The sequence below is a fragment of the Uloborus diversus genome, chromosome 3 (genome assembly GCF_026930045.1).
Source record: "Uloborus diversus isolate 005 chromosome 3, Udiv.v.3.1, whole genome shotgun sequence".
Lineage (NCBI taxonomy): Eukaryota > Metazoa > Arthropoda > Arachnida > Araneae > Uloboridae > Uloborus > Uloborus diversus.
In genome coordinates, this window is record NC_072733.1 from 47768687 (window position 1) to 47796192 (window position 27506).

The 27506-nt window shown below is 34.9% G+C and overlaps 1 protein-coding gene across 1 annotated transcript in view; it reads left to right on the plus strand.

The window, feature by feature from the left end:
• Positions 1 to 27506, plus strand: part of LOC129218341 (Bardet-Biedl syndrome 7 protein homolog) — a 122929-nt gene that overhangs the window by 12343 nt on the left and 83080 nt on the right. Inside the window, exons 3-5 of the mRNA XM_054852580.1 lie at positions 9203 to 9268; positions 16001 to 16063; positions 22812 to 22987. Of these exons, the coding sequence (XP_054708555.1) occupies positions 9203 to 9268; positions 16001 to 16063; positions 22812 to 22987 (305 nt within the window). The remainder of the gene's footprint in view (positions 1 to 9202; positions 9269 to 16000; positions 16064 to 22811; positions 22988 to 27506) is intronic.

The following is a 27506-nucleotide window of genomic DNA, read 5'->3' on the forward strand; positions in this document are numbered from 1 at the left end:
CATTACAATGTCCAAATATATAGTGATACAGCTAGATATGATATACCTAATGTAGCAGATTTTTTTTTTTTTTGATGAATTTGATTAAGAAATCTTTACTAGTTAAATTAATTTTCATAGGGTATGTATTTATTAGCATTCAAACAAATCCAGCATAAATTACTTTTAAGTTTCAAAACTGCTTGATTGACATAGCTGCAAAAATTTTACTGCCATTTACTTCAAATTTTCTTTTGAAATGGATCTAGTGCTTGTGTTGAAGTATAATTTTCTCATTTTCTTAATTTTTATAAAATTCAGTAGTCTGCATGTGGTCCCCCCCCCCCCCCCCCTCAAGCTCTAGTTCTTGAAAATATTTTTTACAGCCAACATTTAAGGTTAATGTAAGAGTAAAGGCTTTCACGGCCGGTGTCAATATTATGAAAGGATTCCAGGCTGTTGTGCCGTGGTCTGAGTGTATATTCTCCAAACGTTTCGGCTGCATCTGCGGCAGCCATCCTCAGTGGTTCCGAGTTCGTAACTTCCAGGGAAGAGACTTCTTGGCAACTGATGCAAGTGTCGAAGTGCTGTCAACATTTATAGGGCATGGGTCCTCTTGGTTCTGGACTGGGATTGGCTGGTGAACGTCTGTCTTCATCGCTTCCTGATTGGAGCTTAGGCTCTCCTTTTCCTGCTCGGGGATTGGCTGCTGGGGATTCAGCTGAAGGTCCGTCCTTGTTTCTGATTGGCTGGAGGTTCTTGTTGTTTTAATCCTTTTCAGTATGGGATGCCAGAGCTTGTTTATCTTTATTCCTTCTTCTTTTTTGTTGAAATTATTTGGATGTTTGAATATCTCGATGGCTTCTCTGTTCAATCTCGCATAATAATGGCAAGTCCTTGAAAGTATTTTTGTCTCTTTGAATTTGATGTCATGGTTCCCCTCACTAAAAGTGTGTTCTGCGACTGCTGACTTCTGAGTGTGGCCTAGTCGGCAATTTCTTTGATGTTCTTTGATTCTAGTGTTGACGCTTCTCTTAGTAGTTCCAATATAGGTAGATCCGCAGGAACAGGGAATCTTGTAAACACCTGCGGCGGACAAGGGATCTCTTGCATCTTTCACAGATCGTAATAAGTCGCTGGTTCGGTGGGTGGGTTTGAAAAGAGTCTTGATATTGTGGCGTCGCAGAAGTCTTTCGATTCTATCAGTGACGTCCTCAACGTAGGGGAGGTAGGCTGTGGACTTGATCGGATCTTCTTTAAGTGGCTGTTTTTTTATTTTGGGGTGGAAGGCTCTTTTGATCTCTTGCTTTGAAAAACCGTTGGCTTGGAAAACATTTGTGAGGTGGGAAATTTCATGCTCGATAGCAGTCGGTTCTCAGATTCTGTTGGCTCTCACGAATAAAGTTTTCATTACACCTCTCTTCTGTCGAGGATGGTGATTAGAGTCCTTGTGTAGATAGCGATCAGTATGGGTAGGTTTGCGATAAACACGATGGCCTAGGGATCCGTCATCTCTGCGACTGACTAAGACATCCAGGAAAGGCAACTTCCCGTCGTTTTCGGTTTCCATCATAAATTGGATATTCTCATGTTGGCTGTTTATGTGAGTCAAGAATCGGTGAAGTTCGTCTTTTCCATGGCTCCATATCACGAAAGTGTCGTTCGGTGGGTGGGTTTTCAAACTCACCCAATAGCGAACTTTCCATTGTTTTGTGTTTTATATGCCCAAAATGCCAGACCCACCTTCTAATAATTAAGTAAGGTATTATTGAACTTTCGTACACACAACACTAAATCAGTGGCATAGCTAAGGAGGAGCAGAGGGAGTGGTCCGGCCCGGGCGGCCATTTCACACATTTGATGCGAAAAAATTAATGAGTTTTCTCAATAAGAAAATCATGCTTTTGATCTATTACTGGAGGCAAAAAAGAAAAAAAAGGTCTTCGAATTGTAAGGTTTGCGTATGTCTAGACTATGATAATAAAATTACTCTAATAAAACATGCCTAAAGAATGTCTTTTTCTTGTGGACACCTCAGCAATTGTTTGTTTTTTCTCTTACTTCATCTGAAGCTAAGAGAAATGAGAGACTAAACTGAGGGAGGTGGTAGTGTAAAGTCAAGGGACTGTGTTTTTTTTCTTTTTACTGTTAAGGTTAACAATTGCAGAGGAAACAATAAATTTCATAACCTTTTGTTACACGATAAAGCTACCACTTGATTTTAAGGGGAGTCAGTACCCCCTATACCTTCAGTGTTAACTTGCACAGGTTCATGTACCTTTTTCTGAAAATCTATTAAAGATACAATTATGACATTTTTTCTGTATCTTAAATAGACTCTTTTCTCCATACTGAAGTAAAATTTTACAAAAAGAAATCTTAGTTTTTTTTTTTTTTTTTAAATTCTAATGTGTAAGTCGCTGTATTTTTTTCAAAAAATGCCATTTTGCAACTCGAAATCAGCTCTATAAAAAAAAAATTTCGATTATGAGAAAAAATTTACTTTAGTATATGCAATTAGATGTATGGAATAGGTGGTAAAAATTTCAAAACCTAACACAATTTAGTTTCTGAGAAAAAGAAACATTTAGTTTTAAAAATACCATTTTGAGATATTGCAATTTAAAGGGGAAAATCAAACCTTATCAAAACAGGTTTACATTTTTAAAGCTTATTTTAACTTCTAATATGAGCACAATCAAGAAGTTTGTATCATTAAAAAGGTATTGAAATGGTATTTCAAAACATATAAAAATCAAAAAATCGAATTCTTGAAAGTATTTAGGACACTGACTCCCCTTAAGAAAGTTCCTTAGAAACCCCCTTATTTAGGGGGGGAAAAACCTTTTTTTTTAATAAAAAGGAAAGTGGCAACAATGGTAAAAGGGGAGAGATCTCAAATGGTTCTTGAAATGATTTCTTGCTCATTTTCAGGATAGCATTATCTGTTTCAACAATTGCTTTGATTGTTCATTGATTATAGAATTTTCACTAGGATAGAATGAATTTTATGTTTGTTTTACACAAACACTTATTCACAACTCGAAAAATAAATGCTTGTATTACTATTTTAAATCAACAAATTTCTTTAAACAATAAGTTTCACATTTAGTCATTCGTATTAAGGAAAGGTTTTTAATTAGTAAAATGATCTATAGGCAGTGGCGTACTGGGCCGCTGGGATACCGGGAAAATTCCCGGTGCGCCGGTGCCTTAGTGTGCCGATGCCTTAGTCTTTTTTTTTTTTAGACCGGATTTTATTTTGTACCGGATATTGCGCCGCCAGGTACCATAAGATTTATTGTATGAAATAAACAAATAAGACAACTTGACATCATAAAACTACCAAATTTTCCTTTATAAAATTAAAGTTACCTCCATTCATCGGTTTATTCGATATTGTTAATGTAAAATGCATTCTCATCCAAATCTACCTCCTTCACCGAAAGAATAAATTGGTGGTGGAGTTTTATATAAGTGACATCATAGGATTTTTTTTCTTTACTTTGAAGTACAAATTCGCGAATTGTAAAAACAATAAAGTAGGTAACCGTTCGGCGTCAATTTGAACTCCAGTTGAAACTATGAATCTTTCCATCGCAATGTTTCACTAATGCTGTGGGTCCCAGATTTTTTTGAACCAAGCGTCTATTTTGGACACTTAACTTTCGTACGACCCCCATCTCTCTATAGCTCATTGACAAGGCCAAGATTTTAATCCGAAACGGGAGAGAGGGGGGGGGGGAGGCCGAGGTCGAATTTTTTTAATATCGTCTTGATGTCGCTTCCAAAGAAGCAAGAGAAAAGCAAAAACTTAAGTTTTACTTAAGTGCCGGTGGGGAGTGAGACTGCACACACACATAGCTCCTTCCCTAGATTCGCCACTGATATAACTAATCATAACTAACCGACAGAAATGAATAAAACTGGTATACCTGCATTGCTTAGCCCTTTATTCATGATTCAAGAGCACCGCGGAACATTTCAACAGTTTCATAATTCTCTAATTAAATTGAAGTAATTGAAAATTTCGTGGCGATGGCACCCCGATGAAGACTTTACGGTGCTGTGATCCCCCCCCCTCTCAACAATTTGAGAATGAATATTGCAGGTAGGGGCCATTAATTTTTAATGGGAGATTTTTTTCGTTAAAATAATTTCTTTTGAATCATTATTAAATATAGCGCATGCTTACACAAAATGTTTGCATGTGCGCCCGTGCTCATATTATACTTCTCATTTTCAACTAATCACACTCAATAGCGTTGAATTTGAGATTTTTAATAGGGTCATATTGTCTTTATTTTTAGTCATTTCATTTGACACTTTTCACACTTCCACATACCTTTTCCCTTTCATTCCCTTTCATTCACTACTACTCAACCAATTTTGTCTAAAATTTAAAACATGACCAAGGGACGTAACTAGGAGGAGCAGGGGGACTCACCCCCCCCCCCCAGTCGCAACACCCTTTGGGTGCGAAATTGAAAATGTGATTAAAAGTAATTTTCCCAAACTTGAATGAAAAAAGAAAAAACATTCAAAAATCAATTTTGTCGACTAAAATCAGCGGCAACCACCATTTGTACGAGAGATATAAGTTGCCCCCGTATCCCAGCATTATTAAAGGTAGCCAAAATTTTCATTTAAAGTACTTCAATTCCGAAAATTTTCGGGGGTTAGCACTTGGATGCCCCACATCATAAAAAATCGTTTAAAATTTAGCATATTGGATTTCCATTTCGGAAACTTATTAGAGGAGCCACCCTAACTTCAGCCCGCCTCCAAAATCATTAAAAAAATTTCGTTTTAGCACTTCAATTTCTAAAACTTTCCAGCAGAGAGTCCTCGAACACCATCCCTTCCTCTAAAGTTATTAAAAATATCATACAATTATGCCATTTAAGACTCAATTGCGAAAAATTTCTTTTAGAAAAGTTTCGAAACGCATCACTTCCTCCAGAGTCAGCAAAAATGGTCAACAAATGCAATGTTAGAATTTTAGATTTTGAAAGCTTTCCGGGAACGAACCACCGAACGCCGTCTTCACTTTGAAAGATGATCTAATGCTTTGGAAGGACTTCAATTTTGAAACTTTTTCGAAGGAGAGCTCAGGGCCATCGCCTACATCCACCAGTTTTTCGGAAATTGAGCCTCCAATTTCTGAAAGTGATAAAAAAAGCAAAAGAGAAAAAATAAGAAAACCTTAGCAGTCTTTAAGAATTGAAATAGTAACAATAAATGAACTAAAGGAATAAAAGTAGCAAAAAGTATTTTTTCTGCCAAATTTAAAAAGAAAATTACATCTTTGCATATTATTGAGAAACATGCAAGATCCCCCGCATTATAATTTACCTAACTGAGGTCTGCCGAAGTGTACGTTTCAAACATTTTTGAACGAAAAAAAAATAGTGCATCGTGTAAACCCATTACAAGATTCAATTTAATAAAAGAATGAATAGATAAATAAATATGATAGCATTATATAAGGCAGGCATAGTATGTTTTAGATAAAAAACAAGTAAAAGTACTGTGAGCGAGATTTAAATAATTTAATGAACTAATAACAATAAGTACTAAGTGTTTGAATTTTTAAAAGCGAAAGGAAACTAGAACTTCATCCCGAGATTCAGGAAGCATAATATTTAAATTAAAAGAGAGTTTAAAAAAAAAAAAACACTTTAGGTATCACATCACTCCAAAATGTTAAAAATTCTTTTTGGGACGCAAACTCTTTTATTTCAGACAAATAAAATTTCCGGCAGGAAATTTAAAATTTCACTATCGAAAATCCAAAGCAGTCAAATAGGTTTAAAGAAGAAAACTGAAGGAGCGTTTTCCACAATATTTTTATCAATAATAAAAACAAATACGTAAAGCAAGAGATGAAAGCGGAAGGGAGGGAAGTCCCCGAACGTTATCCCTTCGCTTTTGACTATCAAAGCTAGCCGAAAAGAGTGTTTTTTTTTTTATTTTGATTTTGAAAGAATTTCGCAGAAGATTTCCTTAAGCCCATCCCATCGCTTACTGTCATCAAAGACGGCTTAAAATTACTTACTTAGTACTTCAATTTCGAAAAGCTTCCAAGAGAGAGCACCCACTCAAATATTCGAGAAACGCCCCCACCCCATCATTGAAATTTGTTTAAAATTTCTCTTTTAGGACTTCTAAAAATTAGAGAGATCCCGAACCTTCCTTCCCCCTAATATCACCAAAGATGGTGTAAAAAGATGGTTGTTTTTACGGTTTCAATTCTAAAAAGATTTCTGAGAAGAACTCCCGAACTGCGTAATACCATCGTCGAAGATAATCTACAATTCTATCCTGGAATTTCAATTTTGGAATATTTCCGTATGAAAGCCTCCGACTCTCTCTGCTCACTAACATTACCAATGATCTTCTAGAAACTGCATTTTAGGAGGTATCCCTCGAAACCTTTCTTGGGAAACGCCTATCACTCGCTATAAAACCATTATAGATCGTCTTAAATTTTGTTTTAAGGGTGGTTTGAATTTCAAAAGGTTTTGGGAAAGAGCTCCTGGGAACTCCAACTCCTCAGCCTAACATCATTAAAGTCAACTAAAACTAGAGCTTCAAATTCAGAAAAAATGCTTGTTTTCTTAACGTTATCAAAGATGGCCTACAATCCTGCTTTTAAGATTTCAATTTTGAAAAATTGCCTGTCCCTTTAATGTTACCAAAGATAGCCTACACTCGCGTTTTTACGACGAAAAACGTGTTTTGTTCGAAAAATTCCCGAGAGTGGGCCTGCGAAATCCGCACCGCAGATAGTCTTACTGCGTGTTTACCATTGCAATTTCGGGGGAGAGCCCCCTACCCTTTTTAAAATAACCAGATATAATTCACTATTGCATTTTTAGAGTTTCAGTTTCGAAATAGGTCGGCGGGAGCATCAAAAAACATCTTCTGCCCCAAACATTACCAAAGTAATCTAGATTGCATTTGCAAGACTATAAATTAGAAAATTTTCTTGGGTGTGCCCTCGAATATCTCCTTCCCATAATATCACCAAAGATCGTCTAAAACTATGTACTAGAAGCTAAAATTTCGATAAAAATTCTGGGAAGAGCCGCGAACCCGCCATTATATTAACATAATTGTAGATAACAATTGAATTTTAACATTTCAATTCTGATGAAGATAACAATTGAATTATAAAGTTTCAATTTCGAAAAATGGACGAAGGAGCGTCTTCTCCTCCAAACATTAGAAAACATCGTTTAAAATGCATTTTGAAGACTGTAAATTCTAAAAAGTTCCAGGGGAGAAGCCCTCGCATCTCTACCCCTATTTTTGAGTGAATATTATTCCTATGATTAGGTTCATATTGTCAATACTTAGATCTGTTAATGACGACTCTCTGAACTCAGAAGCTGAATACATTTTCTTTCTCTGTATTTTAAGATACGTTTGAAACCATTAAGAGGCTGTGTGAGCGGAGGGGGGAGGTTTTTTATTGTTTGTTGCCCCTCATAAAACTGTCTCTGCATCCACCCCTGTACATCCCCTGCTTTTTTGACTGCGCGGGAACCCCGAGAGTACTCCCGACACGAGCAGCCCTTCCACCCACATCTTCTATAAACGGCTAAAACTGCGTTTCCAAAAGTCATCAATTTTAAAAACTTTGTGGGAGAGCTTCCCCTTTCCCTGTCCACGAAATTCCTCTCGCAAATTTTATAATTTATAAAAACTTGTGTAAAGTTTAATTTTTAGAAGTTCGAACTTTGAAACCTCCCCTTCACAGAACACCCCCTCTTTCCAACATCAGCGAAAGAAGTAATAAAAGAAAAACTTTCTCTCATTTCGACAAACGGGGGGGAGCGCAAAAACTTCAGTTGTCCTAGGTCGTTGAAGATAATCTACTCCTCAGGAATTTCGTCAAGTTTAGTTTATTAATTGAGATTGGTGAATGGGGGGGGGGGGGATTACAAAAGTAAGACAAGGCGCCGGTCAAGTGTTTTTCCCGGTAAATACCCATGTCTCCAAAAATAGCTTAAAGTTGGGTTTTTAAAACTTAAATTTCAGAAAAATTCTGAGCCAGGAACGCCAAATATGCAAGAAATTGCCTATCGTCATCAGTTGGCTCCAATTTCTTTTTTTTTTTTAAATTTCTAAGGGATGACCACAAAAACTTTTTGTCTCAGTGATGAATAGCTTAAAATGAGCAATAGTTTCAAAAAAGATTTGGGGTGGGAAACAACCCTCCGAAATCTCTCTCATAACAATGTTTGTCAAACTACGGCTAAAGTCTTGTTTTTAGGACGTCATTTTCAAAAAGTTGCAAGGGGAGAAGGGAAAATGATCTGACTTCCCAACGTTTTTAGGAACATTTGGAAACCTATGCCATCAAAGATAGCCTACAATTGTGTTTTTGAAACTTCTGCATCGGAAAATTTCCAGAGAGCTGCCGAACGTTCTCTATTTTCTTTAACGTCATTGAGGATAGACTAAAATTGATTTCAAATTTGAAAATATTTCTAGAAGAAAATCCAGTCTTGATCATAGTTAGGGAAGGTCCTTCCACCACTAGATATATCCAGCTCCCCCGAACCGTCCCCAGTATCTTTACATGTTCAAAGGTAGCCTAAAATTGCTTTTTTAACACTTCAGTTGCTAAAAATTTTGTTCAATCTCGACCCCCTAACATCACCAAAGAAAGCATAAAACTGATTTTAATTTTGGAAAAAAAATCTGGAGGGCGCTCCAAGCCTCTTTTCTATAAGTGTTACTAAAAATTGCTTAAAACTCCGAATTTCGACTTAAGTTTTGGTGTTTTTTTGGTGGGGCTCTGAATTTTTTTTCCCTTCTGCAGGAAAAATAAGAAATAAAAAAAAAGTTTCTTTTCTTCTTTATTAAAGTCTTATTAAAATACTTTTGACTCTTTAATGAATTAACTATTTCCCATCAAAAGGGCGGCAAATGGAGGACCCGCCCTCGGCGGCAAAAAGTAGCTATGCCACTACACTAAATTAATGATTTTTCATCCCATTACTGCTTAACTTGACAAAATTTGCTAAATTGTACACTTTTACTTGTTACACAGACTCACCTGCACTCTAAATACTCAATTTTACTTCAAGCCCTAGCCAGTGCTCATGTTTTAAGTTACAAGCACCAAATTTTGAAGTTCACCAAAAAGAATTTGTATGACATTTAGTATGTATAAGGTATAACAATTTTAGGATACATTCCTTTTCCACAGGTTGGTGTAACTTCTCCAAAATCTACTCGGCTTTTGCCACCTCATGAAGAAAAAGGATGCCAAAGAGTAAGTTTTTCGTTAAACCTGAAATAAAGACGTTATCACAGTGTAATTCCTACTGCAATTTTAAATGAATTGCTTATTTAGTATCTTTGCATGGTTTATGGAGTAAATAGTAATTATTTTTTATACTTTTAATATCGAAATCTAAAAACGGCTGTTTTGCTATAAAATCTGTGAAACAGAATGTTTATGCTTATTAATAATAATGACTGAATTATCAAAATTTCAAAATTATCCAAAGAGGTCTAAATTGAAATTTTGATTAATAAAATTTCTATTTTCCACACTTCGACGGGAAATTTTACACTATTCATTTCCTCTTTATTTACCCCTGATTGTTGAACATGCGTCACTTGATAAGACATTTATTTTCGAGGTACACCATACTATGCTAGACAACACAGTTAGTATGTTTATATACAGGCAGGGGCATGCACAAGGATGGAGAAGGGACACCTGTTGGCCCAACCTGAGGCTGAAGAGGGCCCAAAATTTTTAAAACAAGGGGTGAAATATAGGGGTAAACAATATGGAGGGGGGTATTTGTGACAGGCCACAAAATTTCTCTGCCACCCCTGTATACAGGTTTGGCAATTTCCTCAAGAGAATCGACACCTGCTGAATAGTATTGAAAAATGTATGTAAAAGCTTGAAAGTAGGATAACATTTTTTTAAAATCTATTCGTAGTAGATTTTTTAAATGAATAACATAATAAAATTTGTGGACCAAAAATTTTATTCTGTGAAATGTGTTTCTTTTTCAGTTTGTTTTATTTCATGAAATTTATGGCTTTGTGATTTATACTTACTTATTAAAAGAAGGGGGGATGTGGTATAATTGAATAAAACTAAATTAAACTTTAAAGATTTAGTCAAAAATCGCAAGTGAGAAATGATGCCCAGGTTGTCAACTCTGGCAGCCCGTGTTTCAGCCCAGGAATTTGTTTGGACAAAGCCAAAATATACACTGAACTTACGTTTTCATGAGTTTTAACGTGTGTTACATTAAACAAATTCCATGGCTATTAAGGTATCGTGGTTGAACTGACATGGATTCTATCATATATGAAGCAGTGAGAAGCAAAGGGATGCAAGTGGACTATTTTAAGTTTCGAGTAAAACGCGTTGAAAGGTCAGATCCTAGGTAGGTTTTCATTGAATTTTTTTTCTAAATCATGCTATACAGCAGCACCTACCAGGGCTACTAGTACAATCTTTTGCCCCAAGACAGAGAAGAGGTTCACCTACCATATGTACTGACTATCTGCAAATTTTTAATTTTGCCACTTGCATCCCTTTGCTTCTAACTACCTCATATGTGTGTATATGTTCCATTCCACGGAAAACGGTCATTTTGTCCTGCACGTGACCCCTCATATATACAAATACAAAAGTGACGACCAGCAACAGGCTCTGGGCCCAGCTAGACTGGTCCTAGTCAATTTACAATCCCCAGTGAAGATCAATGGCCCTCTTAAAACTGTCTACTCCTTTGCTCATTACCACCTCTTCCGGTAAGCTGTTCCAAGGTTCCACTACCCTGCTAAAATAATAATTTTTCCTAATATCCATGTTAGCCTGAGATTTAAATAGCTTAAAACAATGACCCCTTGTCCTGTTTTCAGTGCTAAACTTTAGCCCCGCAACATCTTTCGTTTTAATAAATTTAAACAGCTGAATCACGTCCCCTCGGTCTCTTCTTTGCTCAAGACTGTACATTTTTAGCCTTCTAAGCCTGGAATCATAAACTAAGTGGGAAAGTCCACTTATTAGCCTTGTAGCCCGCCTTTGAACCCTTTCCAATACATTAATGTCTTTCTTAAGATAAGGAGACCAAAACTGAACAGCATACTCCAAATGGGGTCTTACCAAACTTCTATATAAGGGCAGAAGAACTTCTTTAAATTTATTTGAAATAGATCTATTGATAAACCCAAGCATCTTATTGGCTTTGTTGCTAGCAATGCTGCACTGTTGGCTAAACTTTGAATCCTGACTTATTAGGACCCCCAGATCAGTAACTTTGTCTGCCTGACTAATGACTGAACCTTGCAAATAATAACTTGTACACTTATTTCCATGCCCTAAATGTAGCACTTGACATTTCCCAACATTAACAGCCATACCCCATTTATCAGCCCACTCCGTAATATGATCTAGATCCTCTTGCAGCTAATTTGCTTGTTCTTCATTTTCTACAGTCCCCATAACTTTGACATCATCAGCAAAACAATTCATGTTCCCAGAAATATTTTTGTGAATATCGTTCATAAAGACAATGAACAAAACAGGCCCTAACACTGATCCTTGAGGAACCCCGCTTAAGACCTCACTCCAATTAGAATAATTCCCCCTTACAACTACTCTTTGTTTCCTTCCGGTCAGCCAATTTTTTACACAAATGAAAGTTTTCCCTCCTATTCCTATATCAGCTAATTTGCTAAGTAGAGCAACATGCGGTACCTTATCGAAAGCTTTTTGAAAATCAATGTAAACAACATCTACAGGCTTCTTATTGTCCAAAGCCATGGTAACTTTGTCATAGAAATGTAATAAATTAGTTGCACAAGATTTACCTTTCCTAAAACCATACTGAAAACTAGTCAATAGATTATTAGTCTCTAGAAAATTTACTATCTTAATTTTCATCAATGTTTCAAAAATTTTGCAAACCACCGAAGTTAGAGTCACAGGTCTATAATTTCCCGCACTCCCTTTAGACCCTTTCTTGAAGAGCGGTGTAATGTTAGCCAGCTTCCAGTCCTCTGGCACTGTCCCCGAATTATAAGAAGCATTGAAAATGTTTGCGATTACATCTGCTAATTCCTCTGCACATTCAACTAAAATTTTCGGATAAATATTATCTGGCCCCGGAGCCTTAGTCTCTTTAATTTTTTTTCAAATGAAGTAAAACGTCATCCCTGGAAAATGCAAAGTCCTCAAGCTGTACTATAGCTTGTGTCTTGTTGGTGTCAACTGTTGAGATACAGTTATCGTTAAAAACACTCGAAAAAAAGGTATTAAGAACATTAGCAATATCACTATCGTCCGAATTAAAATTCCGTGCTCATCAACCAGTGGCCCAATATGACTATTTCAAACTTTCCCCGAATTAGCGTATGCAAAAAACCTCTTGGGATTCCTGTTTATGTTATCTGCCAGTCTTTGCTCCAACTCTCTTTTCTGAATCCGTACCAAATACTTAAATTTACGCCTTGCCTTACAATATTGGAGCATATCTGCACTGTGACCTGTTTCTCTAAACCTATGAAAAGCAGCTTGCTTGTAATTTAGAGCGTCTTTAGTTTCCCTGGAGAACCACATTGGCCAAATTTTAGTGTTGACACCCTTTCTCCTAAATGGAACATGATACCTAACCGTATTCGCTAGATTTTCCTTAAACTCTGCCCACTGAAGATTCACATCGCTATTGTCCAATCCAGAAGAAAAAACTGCTTTCAAACTCTGCCGAAGTGCCACAAAGTCAGTATTTCTGAAATTGGGCACAAACCTAAAATTCTCTACTTTGTGCATATCAAATTTAATCCCAAACCTAATACTGTTGTGGTCACTATCTCCAATGTGTTCCCCTACACATAACCCCTGAACAGAGCCTTCCATGTTGCAGAAAACTAGATCTAAAATCGCGTCCTGTCGAGTACCCTGAGTTACAATTTGATCTAAGAAACAGTCACCAATTACTTTCAAAAAATCCTCTTCTCTGCTATTACTATGGTAAAAATTATTCCAATCAATTCCTGGAAAATTAAAATCTCCCATTATGATGACTGACCCCTTGCTAGAAATGTCACTAATAATACTAAACAACTGTTTATCTTGACCCCGGCTTAAGTTGGGTGGCCTATAAATATTCCCCAAACGTAGTTTTTTGCCCTTATTACTAATCAACTCCAGCCAAATCATATCAATCTCATTAGGTTTATCATTAATTACCAATTCATTGCAAATTAAAGTGTCTCTGACATAAAATAAAACCCCACCACCTCTTTTACCTACTCTATCTTGTCTAAACAAATTATACCCAGCAATAGATAATAAATCATCATCACTTTCGGTAGCCTATGTCTCGGTAACTCCAATAATATCCAACCTCTCGTCTATAATTATGCTTTTCAATTCTTCCATCTTGTTCCTAATACTACGATCATTTGTATAAAAAACCTTAAGTAAGCCCATCTTACTTTTATTTAATGCTGCACGATTGTTTGAATCCCAAGTGTTAAAATCTTTTCTCTTATTAGCCACCCTATTTCCGTTTCTACTAAAATCCCGATAGTTAGTACCCTTTCGAATTCTGCTCCTTAAACCATGCCCCCCATTCCAACTTAGTTTTTTGATTCTGAAGCCTCTAAAACCAAACCACTAACCATTTTGACCCCTGTAGAGCTCAGATGTAGGCCATCCCTAGCAATCCAATCTCGTTTACATCTACTCCACACATCAATAAACCTGATACTACGCTTAACGCAAATTTCCTTGAGTACCAGGTTCATACACCTAGCCCGTTGGTTTAACCAACTCCTATGCACTCCATACCTGGGAAGCAAACCAACCACTTGGACATTTGCCGAACAGTTGGTTGCTTTGTCCAACAGGGAATCCCATTCTTTTGTAAACTCATCATTGTTACTATGGCCTACATCGTTAGTTCCCACCCACAAAGTAACTACATCCTCTTTATTAAATACCCCCTTCTTTTCAGCAACCCTATTTACATCTCTCACCCGAGCCCCTGGCAAACAACATCTAGCCACCTTACGTCTAACTCTGCCTATTGAGTTTCCCACCTCACGCACCATTGAATCTCCCAAAATTATACCCTTTGTTTCCCAGTCAGTCGCCTCAGCAATAACTTTCCCCTTTACCTCTGGAATTTTCCCACTATCTAACACACAGCTAATTCCCACATCCTTTTCACTAACTTCCTCCTTTAATTCTGGAATATTCCCACTATCTAACACACAGCTAATGCCAACTTCCTTTTTGCTAACTTCCCCCTTTCCCTCTGGAGTGTTTACCCCATCTACACGCCTACAGCCTAATGCTAACTCACCCTCCAAAGTAAGCATCCTAACTCTGATTTCTGAGAGTTCAACACAATTTGTGCAAATGAAATCCTTCTCAGACTCATCCTTCCCCTTAAACAAGCAGAACATCTGACATAGGTCACAAGAAATCCACTTGTCCCCTTTACCACTTTTAACCTCCTTCATTATGCATATACCTCCCATTCTAGCTCAAAATGGTACACTTAAAAAGTCAATACAAAAATACAAAATTGGAGAAATAATGCTAATTATTAGAATTAGAAAGCATTGGAAGTAAAAGATACAAATATTACTAAATCCTAAGACAAGCAGTAAATTAAAATAAACAAGTTACACCCTAAACAGAGCGGTCAGGCTTAACAAGAAATCAGCACAATTTAGGCTTAGCTACACAGAATAGAAAAACACTTTAAGAAAGCAAGTAAATCAAAAATAAGACTTAAAAGCACAAGAATACTTAATTATATGATAAAATACAATAAAAATACTGAAACTAAAGTAGTAAAATAAACAATTACAGTAAAAAATCACTTATCTCAGGAGCAGCAAAAACACTCCCCAGCAACTGTAGCGCCCTCTAGCGGCGAATGCCGCTAGAGGGCGCTACTATTATTTTTAATATACATGTCATTAAAAATAATACATTAAAATATTAATGAATAAACTTTTTCTTCTCAAATTACAAACATATGGGGGATATCTTTAAGCAAAAAATTTCGTCATCACCCTTTAAAATTATTACTTTTTAATGAAATGTATGAACCGTCACGTGTGGGATAAGTGGTTGACTTTTTCGTGGAATGACCCATATATATATATCAAAACAAATAATGCCCGAGTTACTTTTTGAAGAATTTGTTTTTATGTTTTTAGCTAGCTTTCAGTTTATCTTAGTCATTATTAATGTATACTGAATAAATGTGATGTTTTGTGGCAATTTACAAGGTTAAATATGATTCTAAACAGTATTATTAGGAGGAAAATGAAAGTAGTTCAAGCGTATCTACATTAAATTGAAGTCGAAAATGTTTAGTCTCTTTCTGATAATTTTCATTTTGTATGTATAAATTGTCTCCTCAAATATTAAGGTTTCTTCATAATCAATGTGCTTGGGCACTATTCAATATTTCACAATCTCAATTAAGATGTTTATAGTTTAAACCTTTGAAATTATTAATGTGTACAGTTTTGTAATCTTTGTTTTATCATTTGCTTCTCTATAAAGATGACATTAGTTTTTAATTCTGCTTTATTTTTATTCTAAGAGATTTTCTAAGGGTTTGACATTTATGTTTAGCATGCTTATCTCTATTTAAACAAAATATATTGTAACAATGTTGTGAGAGAAATTACTAGTACAAATACAAAATTGATAACAGGTCACAGACTCTAGATCAGCTAGTTTGTTCCTGGTCAATTTTTCAATCCCTGATGAAAATTGATCGTTGTCTTAAAACTATTCATGAAATTGCAAACAACAGCTGCTTCCTGTGAACTGTTCCGAATGCCTGTATCTGTATTGAAATAGTAATGCATTCTTATTTTCTCGAAGAAAACTTTGAATTGTATTCCCCACAGCATTCTATTACATCTACACTTAGTTTTCTTGAGAAAGTTTCCTAATGTACAGCAAAGGCAAAGCATTATTCTTTTCTTTTTCCTATAGGTGGCTGTAGCCGATCATTATGGCGTTGTTCAGTGTTTTGGAACAAAAAAAAGTGAAATTCAGGTAACACCCATTTGATTTAAAAGCCATTTCCCTTGATTAACAGATCTTTCAGCAACATTAATTTTTAACATGGGTCAATAATTGGAGGAATTGCCGAAATTTTAAATACAGTAGAATCCTGTTACAATGAATTAAACTAAATATCCCCTGATTTAATTACCATTACATTGCTTGAATTCCATTGAAACAAAATTCCCGTTACAACGAACAAAGTTGTCGGTCCCTTGAAGTTCATTGTAATGTTATTTCACAGTATCAGAAAAAAATGTTTGGAGTTTCCTAGTTCTTATGAAATAAAACCTATTTATGAATTGAACTAAATTTTTTTTCAATTAAACAAAGTTTAATACTTGCATGAACAATTATAGCTTTATTCATGCATAAAGATATTACCAAAAGAAATTTTCCCCATTTGTATTGGAGTTTTATCATTATGAGATTATTTTAATTAGGTAGCAATTATACTCGACAGACTTCTTTAAAAAGCAGATTTAATTGTAATTTTCAATATCAATTTCATCTTTTGTAATGAAATAAAATTGTTCATTTACTTTTAAATAGTTATTTTAGAATGATTTAAATAAATACTTAAATGTATTGAGCATTTAAAAAAAAATTCATAGTTCATTGATGTAATACTACATACATCTCAAAAGTATCTCATATCTTTACTTTTGAGAAGACAAGCAAATTGGATTTCAAAATCAATCTCTAATGAGGAGCACTGTAAAGTGCAAAGTAAATAAGAAACTTACATTTCGTATGATGTGTTGTGAAAAGAACACATTTAGGAAAAAGGAAGAAAGAGCATAGCAAAAGACAGGTATTTTCATTTTAATATTGGAGAAAGTCATTGGCGGATTTAAACCGAAATATTTGGGGGTGCAACAATAATAGGGATCTGGGGAGGCGGGGGGGGGGGGGGCTATTCCCGAAATAACAAGACAGTGGCGAAATCAGAAAATAATTTTAGGGCGGAACACATTTTTAAGTCTAAAAAAACGCGATGTAAATCATATTTAGTAAGATTAGAGGATGGGCAATTCTTAGCATTTCAAACTGCAGAAAAAGTCTTAAACGAAAGTCGATAATAGAAGCAATGGGTGAATCCAGCTACTTGGTTTGGAATGGTATTCACGCCCCAGAAAAATTTGAAATAGTAGTTTTGAAAACGCAGTTTTACAGTTCTTGGTGATATTTTAGAGGCAAGAAAGGTACATGTGGCTCCAAGGTTATTTTTAGAAATTTTAGTCTTATAAATGTGATTATAGTCCATATTTATAGTTACCGGACGGGGTGTTCTGGAGCTCGCCCCTGGAAAATTTTCGAAATTGAAGTCCTAAAAATGAAGTTCTTCTGCAATACTCCATGGTATTAAAAAAAATGGATTCTCTCACTTAAATATTTCGAAATAGTAGTTTTCAAAACTAAAATATTAACTCTTTGATGATATTAGTGAAAGGGGGTCGGAGGCCTTTGTTCGAATATTTTCCAAAATTAAAGTCTTAAACACATGAGTGTAAGACCCTACTTGGTAACGTTAGGGACACTGCAGTTTTTCAAAATTGAAGTTCCAAAAACGCAATTTTAAACGATTTTCGATGTATTTAGGTGATTAGAAGATCTTCCTTGGAAATTTTGCGAAAGTGAAGCCCAAGAAACGAAATTTGAGGTATTCTGTAATAACTTTGGTTGGAGAAAGGGCTTTGGAGAAGAAAAATTCTGAGGACTAATAGAAAAAAATGAAAACGAAATAGGAAAAATGAAAAAAAAGGGAGGGGGGGAGATATGAAAGAAAGAGGATTGTGTGAGGAGGGGTGAGGAGGCACACAATTCACCGCCAATAATCTGAAGCTTTTGAAAAATTTAAATGTCAATATTTCTGTATAAAAGAAATTAAGATTTTCCCCCAACATTCTTTTTACTTCCTTTTACAAAAAAGGAAGTATTGTATTCGCGAAAAAAATTTCACCCAAAAATCGCCCTTAATTTCCATTTTGCTCCCAAATGAATGTTGAGAGTTTTTTTTTTCAACCCGACCACACGTGGATATGTGCCCTGGAACGTACAGACACCTGAAATATCCATTTTGACGATCCCCGAGTTATTTACAACGAGTTTTCTCGTGACGTCTGTATTAGGGTGGGCCGAAATAAGTCGAAAATTTTTTTTTTCTAAATCAATTTTTGGATAGCACGCAAAAGTTGCGTAGTGAGCTAGTTAGCACTCACAAAAAATTTCTTGGATATTAAAAAATATCTAGCCGGCGCTATTTGACACTGAAAAACCGAAAAAATAGAGAAAAATGAATTTTTGTCGAATTTTTTTCTAAAAAACTAAATTCCGAATATTTTGCTGGAATGCACCGAAAATGGTATATAATGAGCCAATTCGAGCCCATAAAATGTTTTATTGATTTTAATGAGCATTTAACCGCTCCTTTCTGACATCAAAAATTGGAGAAAATGAAAAAAATATTGAATTTCTTTAAAAACCTATGTGAAAATTATTTTTCGAAATTAAATCATAGACAAATTAATTAAATAGCACTATTAATCATAGTAATTATTATCACGGAATAGTATCATACATTTTCTAGAATTGCATATAGAGATAATAAAATTTTGAAAAAGAAATCTTCAAATTTGATTTATAATACCTCATGCATAATGAGTATTAATTTTTTGGAATAATATTGTCCCTTGTTATCAAATGATGGACGTTTTTTCCTTGCTTGAAGTTTGGCACGAAAGTATCCATCTCGTGCAGTTTCACCACGAACTTTTATTGCAGCTTCGGTTATTAGTTTCACACAACGTTCCACAGCTTGCATGTGACAGGGAAATTTCTCGAAAGTGAACTCTGTAGGCTGTTCTTTGCACATTTCTTTCAATTGTTGGTCTTTTAGATGCACTGTAAGAGGTGACTCTATTACAACACAGTTTGCCCAATCAACTAAATCAACATAATCAACGGCTTCAAAATTGAGTTTAGGATGCTTAAAAAATCGTACACCATCCGAACTCTTCGTCTTCTTATTTTTAGAGTTCAGAATATGATTAACAGCTAATTCCTGAATGTATTTTCTTGAGTCAAACAACATTGTCAACAGTAGCTGTTCAGGATTAGTGAAATATGCATTATTTGAGGGAACTTTGAAAATTATCTCCTTAACGTTGTCTGGAAACTGCATTGCAAGAGAAATCATTTTCCAAAAATTTTGGGCACCATACTGGCAGTTCGGTTTTATTTTTATTTCAAACCACATTGGAGCATAAACTAACATTACATACTTTACAAGCATTGTAAGATTTTCTGATGGAGTTGGAGTGTCTATATACAAGTGTAACAAACGGTTTGCAGTTGTCAGCCATCGCGCATGGCAGAGTTTGCCTGCGCTACTGTTAGCCACGCTAGAGAGACAACTAGCATATTTTACGGCAAGACAGATTTGTTGTTCAGTACTTAAATTTTTTATATCTTTCATGTCCAAAACCAGAAGATTGCAGTCAATTTTATCAAATTTGACCACCAGATTTTTTTCACAATCTCTAAGAAGGTGTCCGATAGCTCCAGAATATGAATGTGGCCCCTTTGTGCAACCGTCCAATTCCAGAATAAGATGCCTCACTGACAACTCATTAGTATGCAGCAGACTTATGTTCCACTGTAAAGGTCTTTTGAGACATGTCTCAAGTAAACGAATTACTCCAACTTTCCATCCCGTATTTACATTTGTTCCGTCTCATCCAATAACCGATAAGTTAAGCAAGCTCATATTATACTTTTTTGCAAAGCCTATAATACCTTGCGAAATTTCTTTTGCACTTTCACCACCTGTTAGTTATAAATGACCAATGTACTTGCTACCTGGTTCTTCTATCGGTGCTAGACATGTGCTTCAGATGCTAATTTTTGATGGCCAGATGTCTTTTGAAGGGTGTCATCTTTGCGACCGTCAAAATACAAACTCTTTATGGCTGCCCCTTTAACTGCTCTTAAATTCATTTCTCTTAGCTCATTCCTTTTTTTATCGATTCCCTACTTACTTTATCGACTATATATTTTTGTTTTGTTTAGGATAAACTAAGTCGAAATCAGCGAGAACTGCTGTAGCAATTTTAGTCACTGCTCTATTTGAAGCGCCAGTTAGATCTGCTGCTAAAGCTGTATGAGGCATAAAAATGTCAGCATGTCCTGCATTTCCTGTCAGGGGGTTTCGTCTCTTAAGTGGTTAGTAAAGTCGAGAGGAAGAAATGGCTTGAGAAAAAGAAGAATATTTGCGTTAAATTCATTGGTCAGTTTAAAGGACTTCAGAGGATTCATTTTTTTAATACTCAAGGGCTCTATTTGTTAACCATATATAAAATAGTTATAAAATAATCTTAGGAATAATAGAGGCAGTTGAGCGCCGTTTACTATCCAGGAGAAACAATTGGAACCGAAGATTAAAAAATTAGCATCTTATGTAACTTTTTTTTTTTTTTTTTCATTTTTCCCATGTTTCAGTCTTAAAGGAGCGTAGCTAAATATTCTACGAAATGCATAAAAGTCTTTGAGGATTTCAACTAATTCACTGACAGATACTTCTCGTGTTTGCTGAAACTAGCTTCAAACTTTTATTTTTGACCCCTCCTTTATTTATTTATTATTTTTTTTTGAAAAAAATTGCATGTTTGCCCTTTTTTTCAGTTTTTCAAGGTCAAATAGCGCCGGCTAAATATTTAACAAATTTAGCGAAATTTTTTATGGGTAATAACGGGCCCATATAGCAACTTTTCCGCCCTATCCAAAAACAGATTTCCAAAAAAAGTTTTTTCGGCCCACCCTAGTCTGTATGTACTTATGTATGTGCGTATGTGTGTCGCATTACTCAAGAATGGAATGTCCTAGAAAGTTGGAATTTGGTACGTAGACTCCTATTGGGGTCTAGTTATGCACCTTCTTTTTTAGTTGCTTTCGTATGCTCCAAAGGGGGTCTTTCGCTCCTTTTGGGGAATAATCATTGTTAATTTCCATTTAAACTCAAGTGGTGTTATAATTTGGCGGACACTTGGCAATATATCGCCAGTCTTCTGGTCACCAAGTTTTGTCGCCAAATTGGCGACAAATTTGGCAATTAAATTTTTTTTTTTTAATCTGGTTTCAATTTGGCCGTGTTGGTGATATTTAAAGAGTAAACTACTGAATCATATTGAAACTGCTAATAATGAAAAAATGACCAGCTTGTTTTTTTCATAAAATAACTGCGTTTTCCAACAATGAGATCTTTTCTTCTCTTCAATAATGAAGAAGATTTTTTTTAAACATCTACTCAGCATTTTGTGGGGAGGGTCACCAGTCTTGTGCCTCCTCCCCCCTGGATGCACCACTGCAGCAAAATGGCTGGGAGTCCTCCTTCAAAAATTTTTGAAAATTTACCTTTAAAAAGTTGGTTTTCGGTTGATTTCGGTGTAAATTTTATTGATAAAGTTTCTTGCAATAGTCATGTTTTTTTTGGACTTTATTAGCCATTGTTGTTTCAAAATAGAAGATTTGGTATTGATATACGAATTGATACATAATTACAGAACATGCAATTATTCTATACAATAACACAACACTGAACAATTAATTGTTTGAGCAGCTCTTTATTTGCATAAAATTATTTATTAGGGTTTTGTTCCCAAATGAACAAAATTACTTTAATTCTTAATATGAGTTATGTTTTTCTTGCACTAGGGACGTGTGGTGATATACTGGATTCAAATAAATTTACTAGTATAACAGCTATGAATTTTTTTCCCCCAACTGTGTTTCTGAGTGAAATGTACTAAACTAATTTTTTTCAAAAACCAACCAAAAATTTTGGGGGTGCGGCGCACCCCCTGGCACCCCCGTAAATCCGCCTATGGAGAGTGTTAAAATGTATTATGGGCAAAAGAAGTTTTTGTATTGTATTAATGTTGAAATGTATGATAATTTAGTACATATAAACACTTACTAGGTTCTGCAGGTCTTCAGACAAAATGTTTTGTATATTACAAAACTTTAAGGATTATAGAGAATCTTAAGTTTTTTTTTCTTTTTTTTTAGTTTATTATAATATGAACTTCATAGTTCCTCACTGAAAGTCTTAGTCAGATTGAACAAATTAATAGAGAAAATTGTTCTTGCCTTTGAAAGAGTTTTACTTTCAAATTAATTTTTTTAATAAAGTATGTTATGAACTTATTCTGACTCATTTTTTAATTTAACTTTTACCTAAACACTCAGTAGGTAATCATGTTAATATTTAATGATTAAAAAAAACACACACACACACATAATTAGAATCTAAAATACAAGTGCACAATGTTAGAGTCAATTAAACTAAGCTTCAAAACAGCAATATTTCACCTACATGATCTGTAACATCCTATGAAACTCAGTGTGAAATAAAAACAATTGGAAAAAGAAGAAAAGATTGTTGTTATTCAAATATATGATCTAGGACTCTATGGTTCAGGCAAACGTAACCTGTCAGCATTGTGAAGGCTACACAGATCCTAGTCACAGCATTATAAAGCTGCCAGATTAGGTTTGCTCTAACTATAGCTGTGATGCCAAAAATTATGGCATGATTTTCAAAGAATATTTGAAAAATGTTAGTTACTTCAGATTGCTGGTTATTAGATTTCCACATAGCAGAGCTTCGTATTTTATGTTTCAACTCATTCAAATTTTTAAATACTTTATATTTTTATCTGTTATCTTATATGTATTGCAGACGTTTTTCAAAACATTACCTGGCCCCAAAGTTTTAAGACTGGAACTAGGAGGAGCTATTGGCACTGTTAAAGATAAGATTTTTGTTGCTGCTGGTGGAGAAGTGAAAGGTTTTACTCGGAAAGGAAAACAATTTCTTCGTTTTGATACAAATATGACAGAAGCAATCAAATCAATGTAAGTCATGTTCATTCATGTGGGTTATGTTATGCTTATGTGTACCTTTTTAATTCTTCTTTGTAATGATTTACTTGCACAGCTGCTTAAAAACTCCTATAAAGGAGCCAATGTTTATTTCTTTGCGTATTTTTGCCTGATATCCAGGAGGCCTCATTGCACCAAGGGCCTTGAAACTTGGTAAAAAATTCTAACGTACCCAGGGGGTCTGCACCTAGGAGTCCCTTTTTCTAAATTTTGAATTAGTTTTTTTTAAATCAGTATTTTATGCTGAAACCTCATCTGTGGGACAACCAGGTCGCCAATGCGCCAAATGTGATAAAATCGTAAATTTGGCGAAAAAAATTCAAATTTGGCGAACAGAAAATTCTCTGAAATTTCCATAGGAAAAAACATATCTCCCTTCAGACGTCAATCTAGAAAAAAAAATAGGTCCGTTTACAAAATTCTGACCCATAAAAATGGACCTTTCACAAAACTCCCAGTCTAGCAGTCACTGAAAGTTGTTTTATCCTCCGAACATCTAGCCACTCTGAGCAGAATGAAGTGGGTGCACGCACGTTAGCATCGGATCGGAGGAAGGATGACGTTTGCTTCTCGCTGGGAATATTGAGTGTGCAGCGTGGAGCGTGGCTACCGAGTAGAAATTGTTGGTGGATGCCTTGTTGCATGGCGTGTTTGTTTCATTGTGTTCGATGTCTTAAAACATCGGACTAAGATAGGAATGTAGTCTTCACTTTATTAAAAGCTTCCATTTCTACTCTCAAATTTATTAAAGAATGATAAATATCACTTCAAGTTATTAACCATTTTTTTCCTTTTTACTGTACTAGTATGAATAATCATGTTTCTTGGTCATTTTATAAATTTTGAACAGAAAGCACATGCGGAGCGAGTGAAATCAGATACTGTTGCTCGTTTAAGTCCTTTTTTCTTTCGTAACAAACTTCAAGTATCATTTAATATTATTTTTCTAAAGGGAAAAGAATTTAGTTGTTTTGAAAAATTATGTATGATTTGTCGAAAAACTACTTAATTTGCATTTTTTTTCTCACAAAATTCCTAAAAACGGACAAAATGAATTGACCCCTGCCCTTATCCTCAAAAATTTTTCAAAAATTAAGTTATACTTCACTCTCTGATTAAATATTTCTGCAGACAAAAATACATTAAAATGAGTAAAAGTTAGTCTGACTAAGACTTTAGAAATTTTGCTAACACTTTAAAAATTTGGCTAATTTACTGGCTAGCAATTCGAAATCCTTAGCGCGGTCCCTGAACAGTGGGACCAAAAATCCCCCCTACCCCTTTAAGTTGATATGTCGCTAGGAAGGTTTTTTTTAAAAAAGAAGTTTGTTCTATTTCCCTCTATTAGTTAGATCAGGCAATGTAAGTGCTTCTAATTTAGCTAACATTCAAGGCCAAATCTGATACATTGTCATCTCTTTTTGTATCTATCAACAGATATCTATCTCCATATTTATCAACCTATCTCTATTTTGATCTTACGTCCAGTCCCTAACAAATACAGAATCATTAAAAAAGCCACGTGATGTATTCATTTAATTGAAATGGCACAAAAAAAGCTGCCTCAGTGTTTCCTGTAGCATTACTTTTGCAAAAGAAAAGAGCATCACTGCTTTTGTTGAAATAAAATACGCCCTAATATCTAATAATAAGTAACCCTAAATGTAAGAAAAAAGTGAAGATAATGTTTGAAATAAGGAAGAAAAAAGCAAGCTACTTCAGTTAGATCAGTGCTTTTCAACCTTTTTTACTTTACGGCACACTTGATAGTAGGCTCAATTCTTGCAGCACACTGGACCAAATTTCATATGTCAAAACGGACAATGTTTTCATCATTCACTAATCGAAGCGTGGAAGATTAAAAAAACCAGCTTTTCCATTTGGATTTAACTTTTGATCTTTTAAATATTTCGGTTTCTTTAGACATTGATTTGAAGTTCATCGTGAATTTTAGTGATTATTATGACCAGCAAGTCCCAAATTTTCACTTAACACGACTGAGAAAGTTATGCCTGTCTTGAGGGACAGTAGCTCTTTTTATTCAGCTCTATGATGAGAAAAGCTGCGGGAAGTTTTTAAATCGAGGATCTAACCACAACATTTTGTTGTTCTTGAAACGTTTCAACACTAAAAATAATGGTAACAATTACTGCTCATGAAAAATGTGATCAGAAATTATTATATATACTCTTTTTACTAACAGCCAATATCTGTCCATAGGCCCTAAACCCCAGTTTTAAGGAGCAGTCGCGCCTGAGATCAATAAATTTCACTTATTGAAGAAAGGTCCTTGCTGTGAGGCGTGAACAGATCATGAACCCAGGCATATTGTTCTATGCCAGTCAGCTTGAAGTAGTGCTTAAACTTTGTTAGGAATCATAGCCAAATGTTTTACCATCATTTTAAACTTTTCTTTCAAGATGTATATATATAGTTGAGGCAAACTTAAACATGTCCAGTGGGCCACGATCGAAATCCTCTCTCCACTGATGAATTTTTGGCTTGAATCCGCTTAATTGTGCATACATATGAACACAATACTCACTGTGTCCATGAATTTTCCGATTCAGTTCTTTAAAATTCTAAAAATTATCAGCTGCATATGCTTGTTTTCCCGAAAAATATTTGTCTTGTAATGTTTGTTTTGTTTGGCTTGAAACATCAGAAATTTGTACCTTGTCCCTCAACTCAAAAATTCTTGGCGGACCTTGCTTTTCAAAAAACAGCGAACCATCATGTGAAGAAGCAGGAAGTGATGATCTGCCCTCAAGTCTTCCGGAAGTACAATGAAAATATGAGAATTAAGTGGTATTAATTGTATGAAGTTGAGGGCTCTTATTGAATCAACCGTGGCTAACTTCAGCTTATATGTCATATTGTTTTCCAGGAGAGTTTTACAATGGAAGAAACCGATTTGAACTCCTGAATTTTGATTTTTCGCATTTAGCATAAACCGTTGGATATTTCCCATCTTTGCAACTGCTCTATCACTGCATGCACGCATGCAGTTGTAACACTGGATCCCGTTGCTTTTTACTAATTTAGCTGTAACGCAGAATATTTCATCACCCGTTGCATGCTGAGAAAGTACTTTGCTGAAAATAAAATGATCTCGAATGCCGTCCTCAAAGAATAGTACACCTTTTATATCTGTTCATTTATCAACTTGAAACATTTTTTTTACAAATCAACTTCTTGTAGCTTATCGACCATTGTTTTTAATGTCCCCCGTCATGTCATTAATTAGTCGCCCGATAACATCGTCTTGAATCCGCACTTTGATCACTTCATTCATTGTATCGGAGCCTATCGTTCCCCGTACGATTTCTTTACATGTTGGTAAAGTAAAAGTTCACCCCGTTGGTATTAATTTAATGAAACTATTAACAACTGATGAAACTAGGAACATTATAGGGGAGACTGGGGATACTTGATCCCCACTTTAGTTTTCAATTTCTTTCTCTGCTGCAAATTATCAGTTTTTTAAAAAAAAATAAAAAACATTACATGAACAAAGGTAATTTTTTCCTCTATCTGACAGTATTTTTTTAGTTGAAATTAAACAGATAGTTTTGGTAAAATAATTTTTTTCAAAAATTTCATAAAGGGATCATGTATGCCCACATCAAGGGATATATAATTCCTTCATGCAAGATGCTTGATCCCACTTAGAAAATACATAGACTTTTCATTAGATTGGCAATTTATTTATGGATTTCAGTTTTCTACATAATGTTTCTAAAAAAATAACAACATTTCTAATTTTCTGTATTAGATTATAATAATGTGAATACAAAATGACATAGTTTCAAATTTCACTAGACATTTGTAAAAAAAAAAAATGTATACAACTTTCATGAACTTATGATGCTTTTGATCAGTTACTTATTTTCCAATACAGTTGTGAACAATACCATATTTTATAAATAAAATTAACAATTTTAAAAAAATAGCATAAGGAAGCTAAAATTACAACAAATAAAAAATAGGAATGACGAGCACGAAAATCATCTTATTTGCAAACATTTTGTCTTGCAATAATAAAATCAAGAGTTTTATCAACTAAATCAATTTTCAAAAAGAGGAATGAAAAATATAACTGTCAGTGTACTTATAAAAAAGAAAGCCTATCTTATATCTTTTCAAAACCTGAAAAGTCAAATGCGAACTATTCGTTTGTTATAGTTCTTCAAGTTCAGCTCAACCCATCTGGATGCATGCAACTTAACACATTCATTCTCATTTACTACACTTTTGTCAATTTCTCAAAAAAAAAATAGTTTCCTTAAGCATGTTACACTTTAGAAAACTTATTTCAAACTCTAGAAATCCAACTTAGCATTATACCCGCTAATGGGTCTACATGATAATAACGAACTCACTTTTTTGTTGTAAATCTAACTATAGCAAAATCATTTTTTTTATTTCAAACAAACTTGTTCAAGCTCATTTGGGTGATCAGAACATAATTTATCAGTTGAGTTAATTTATG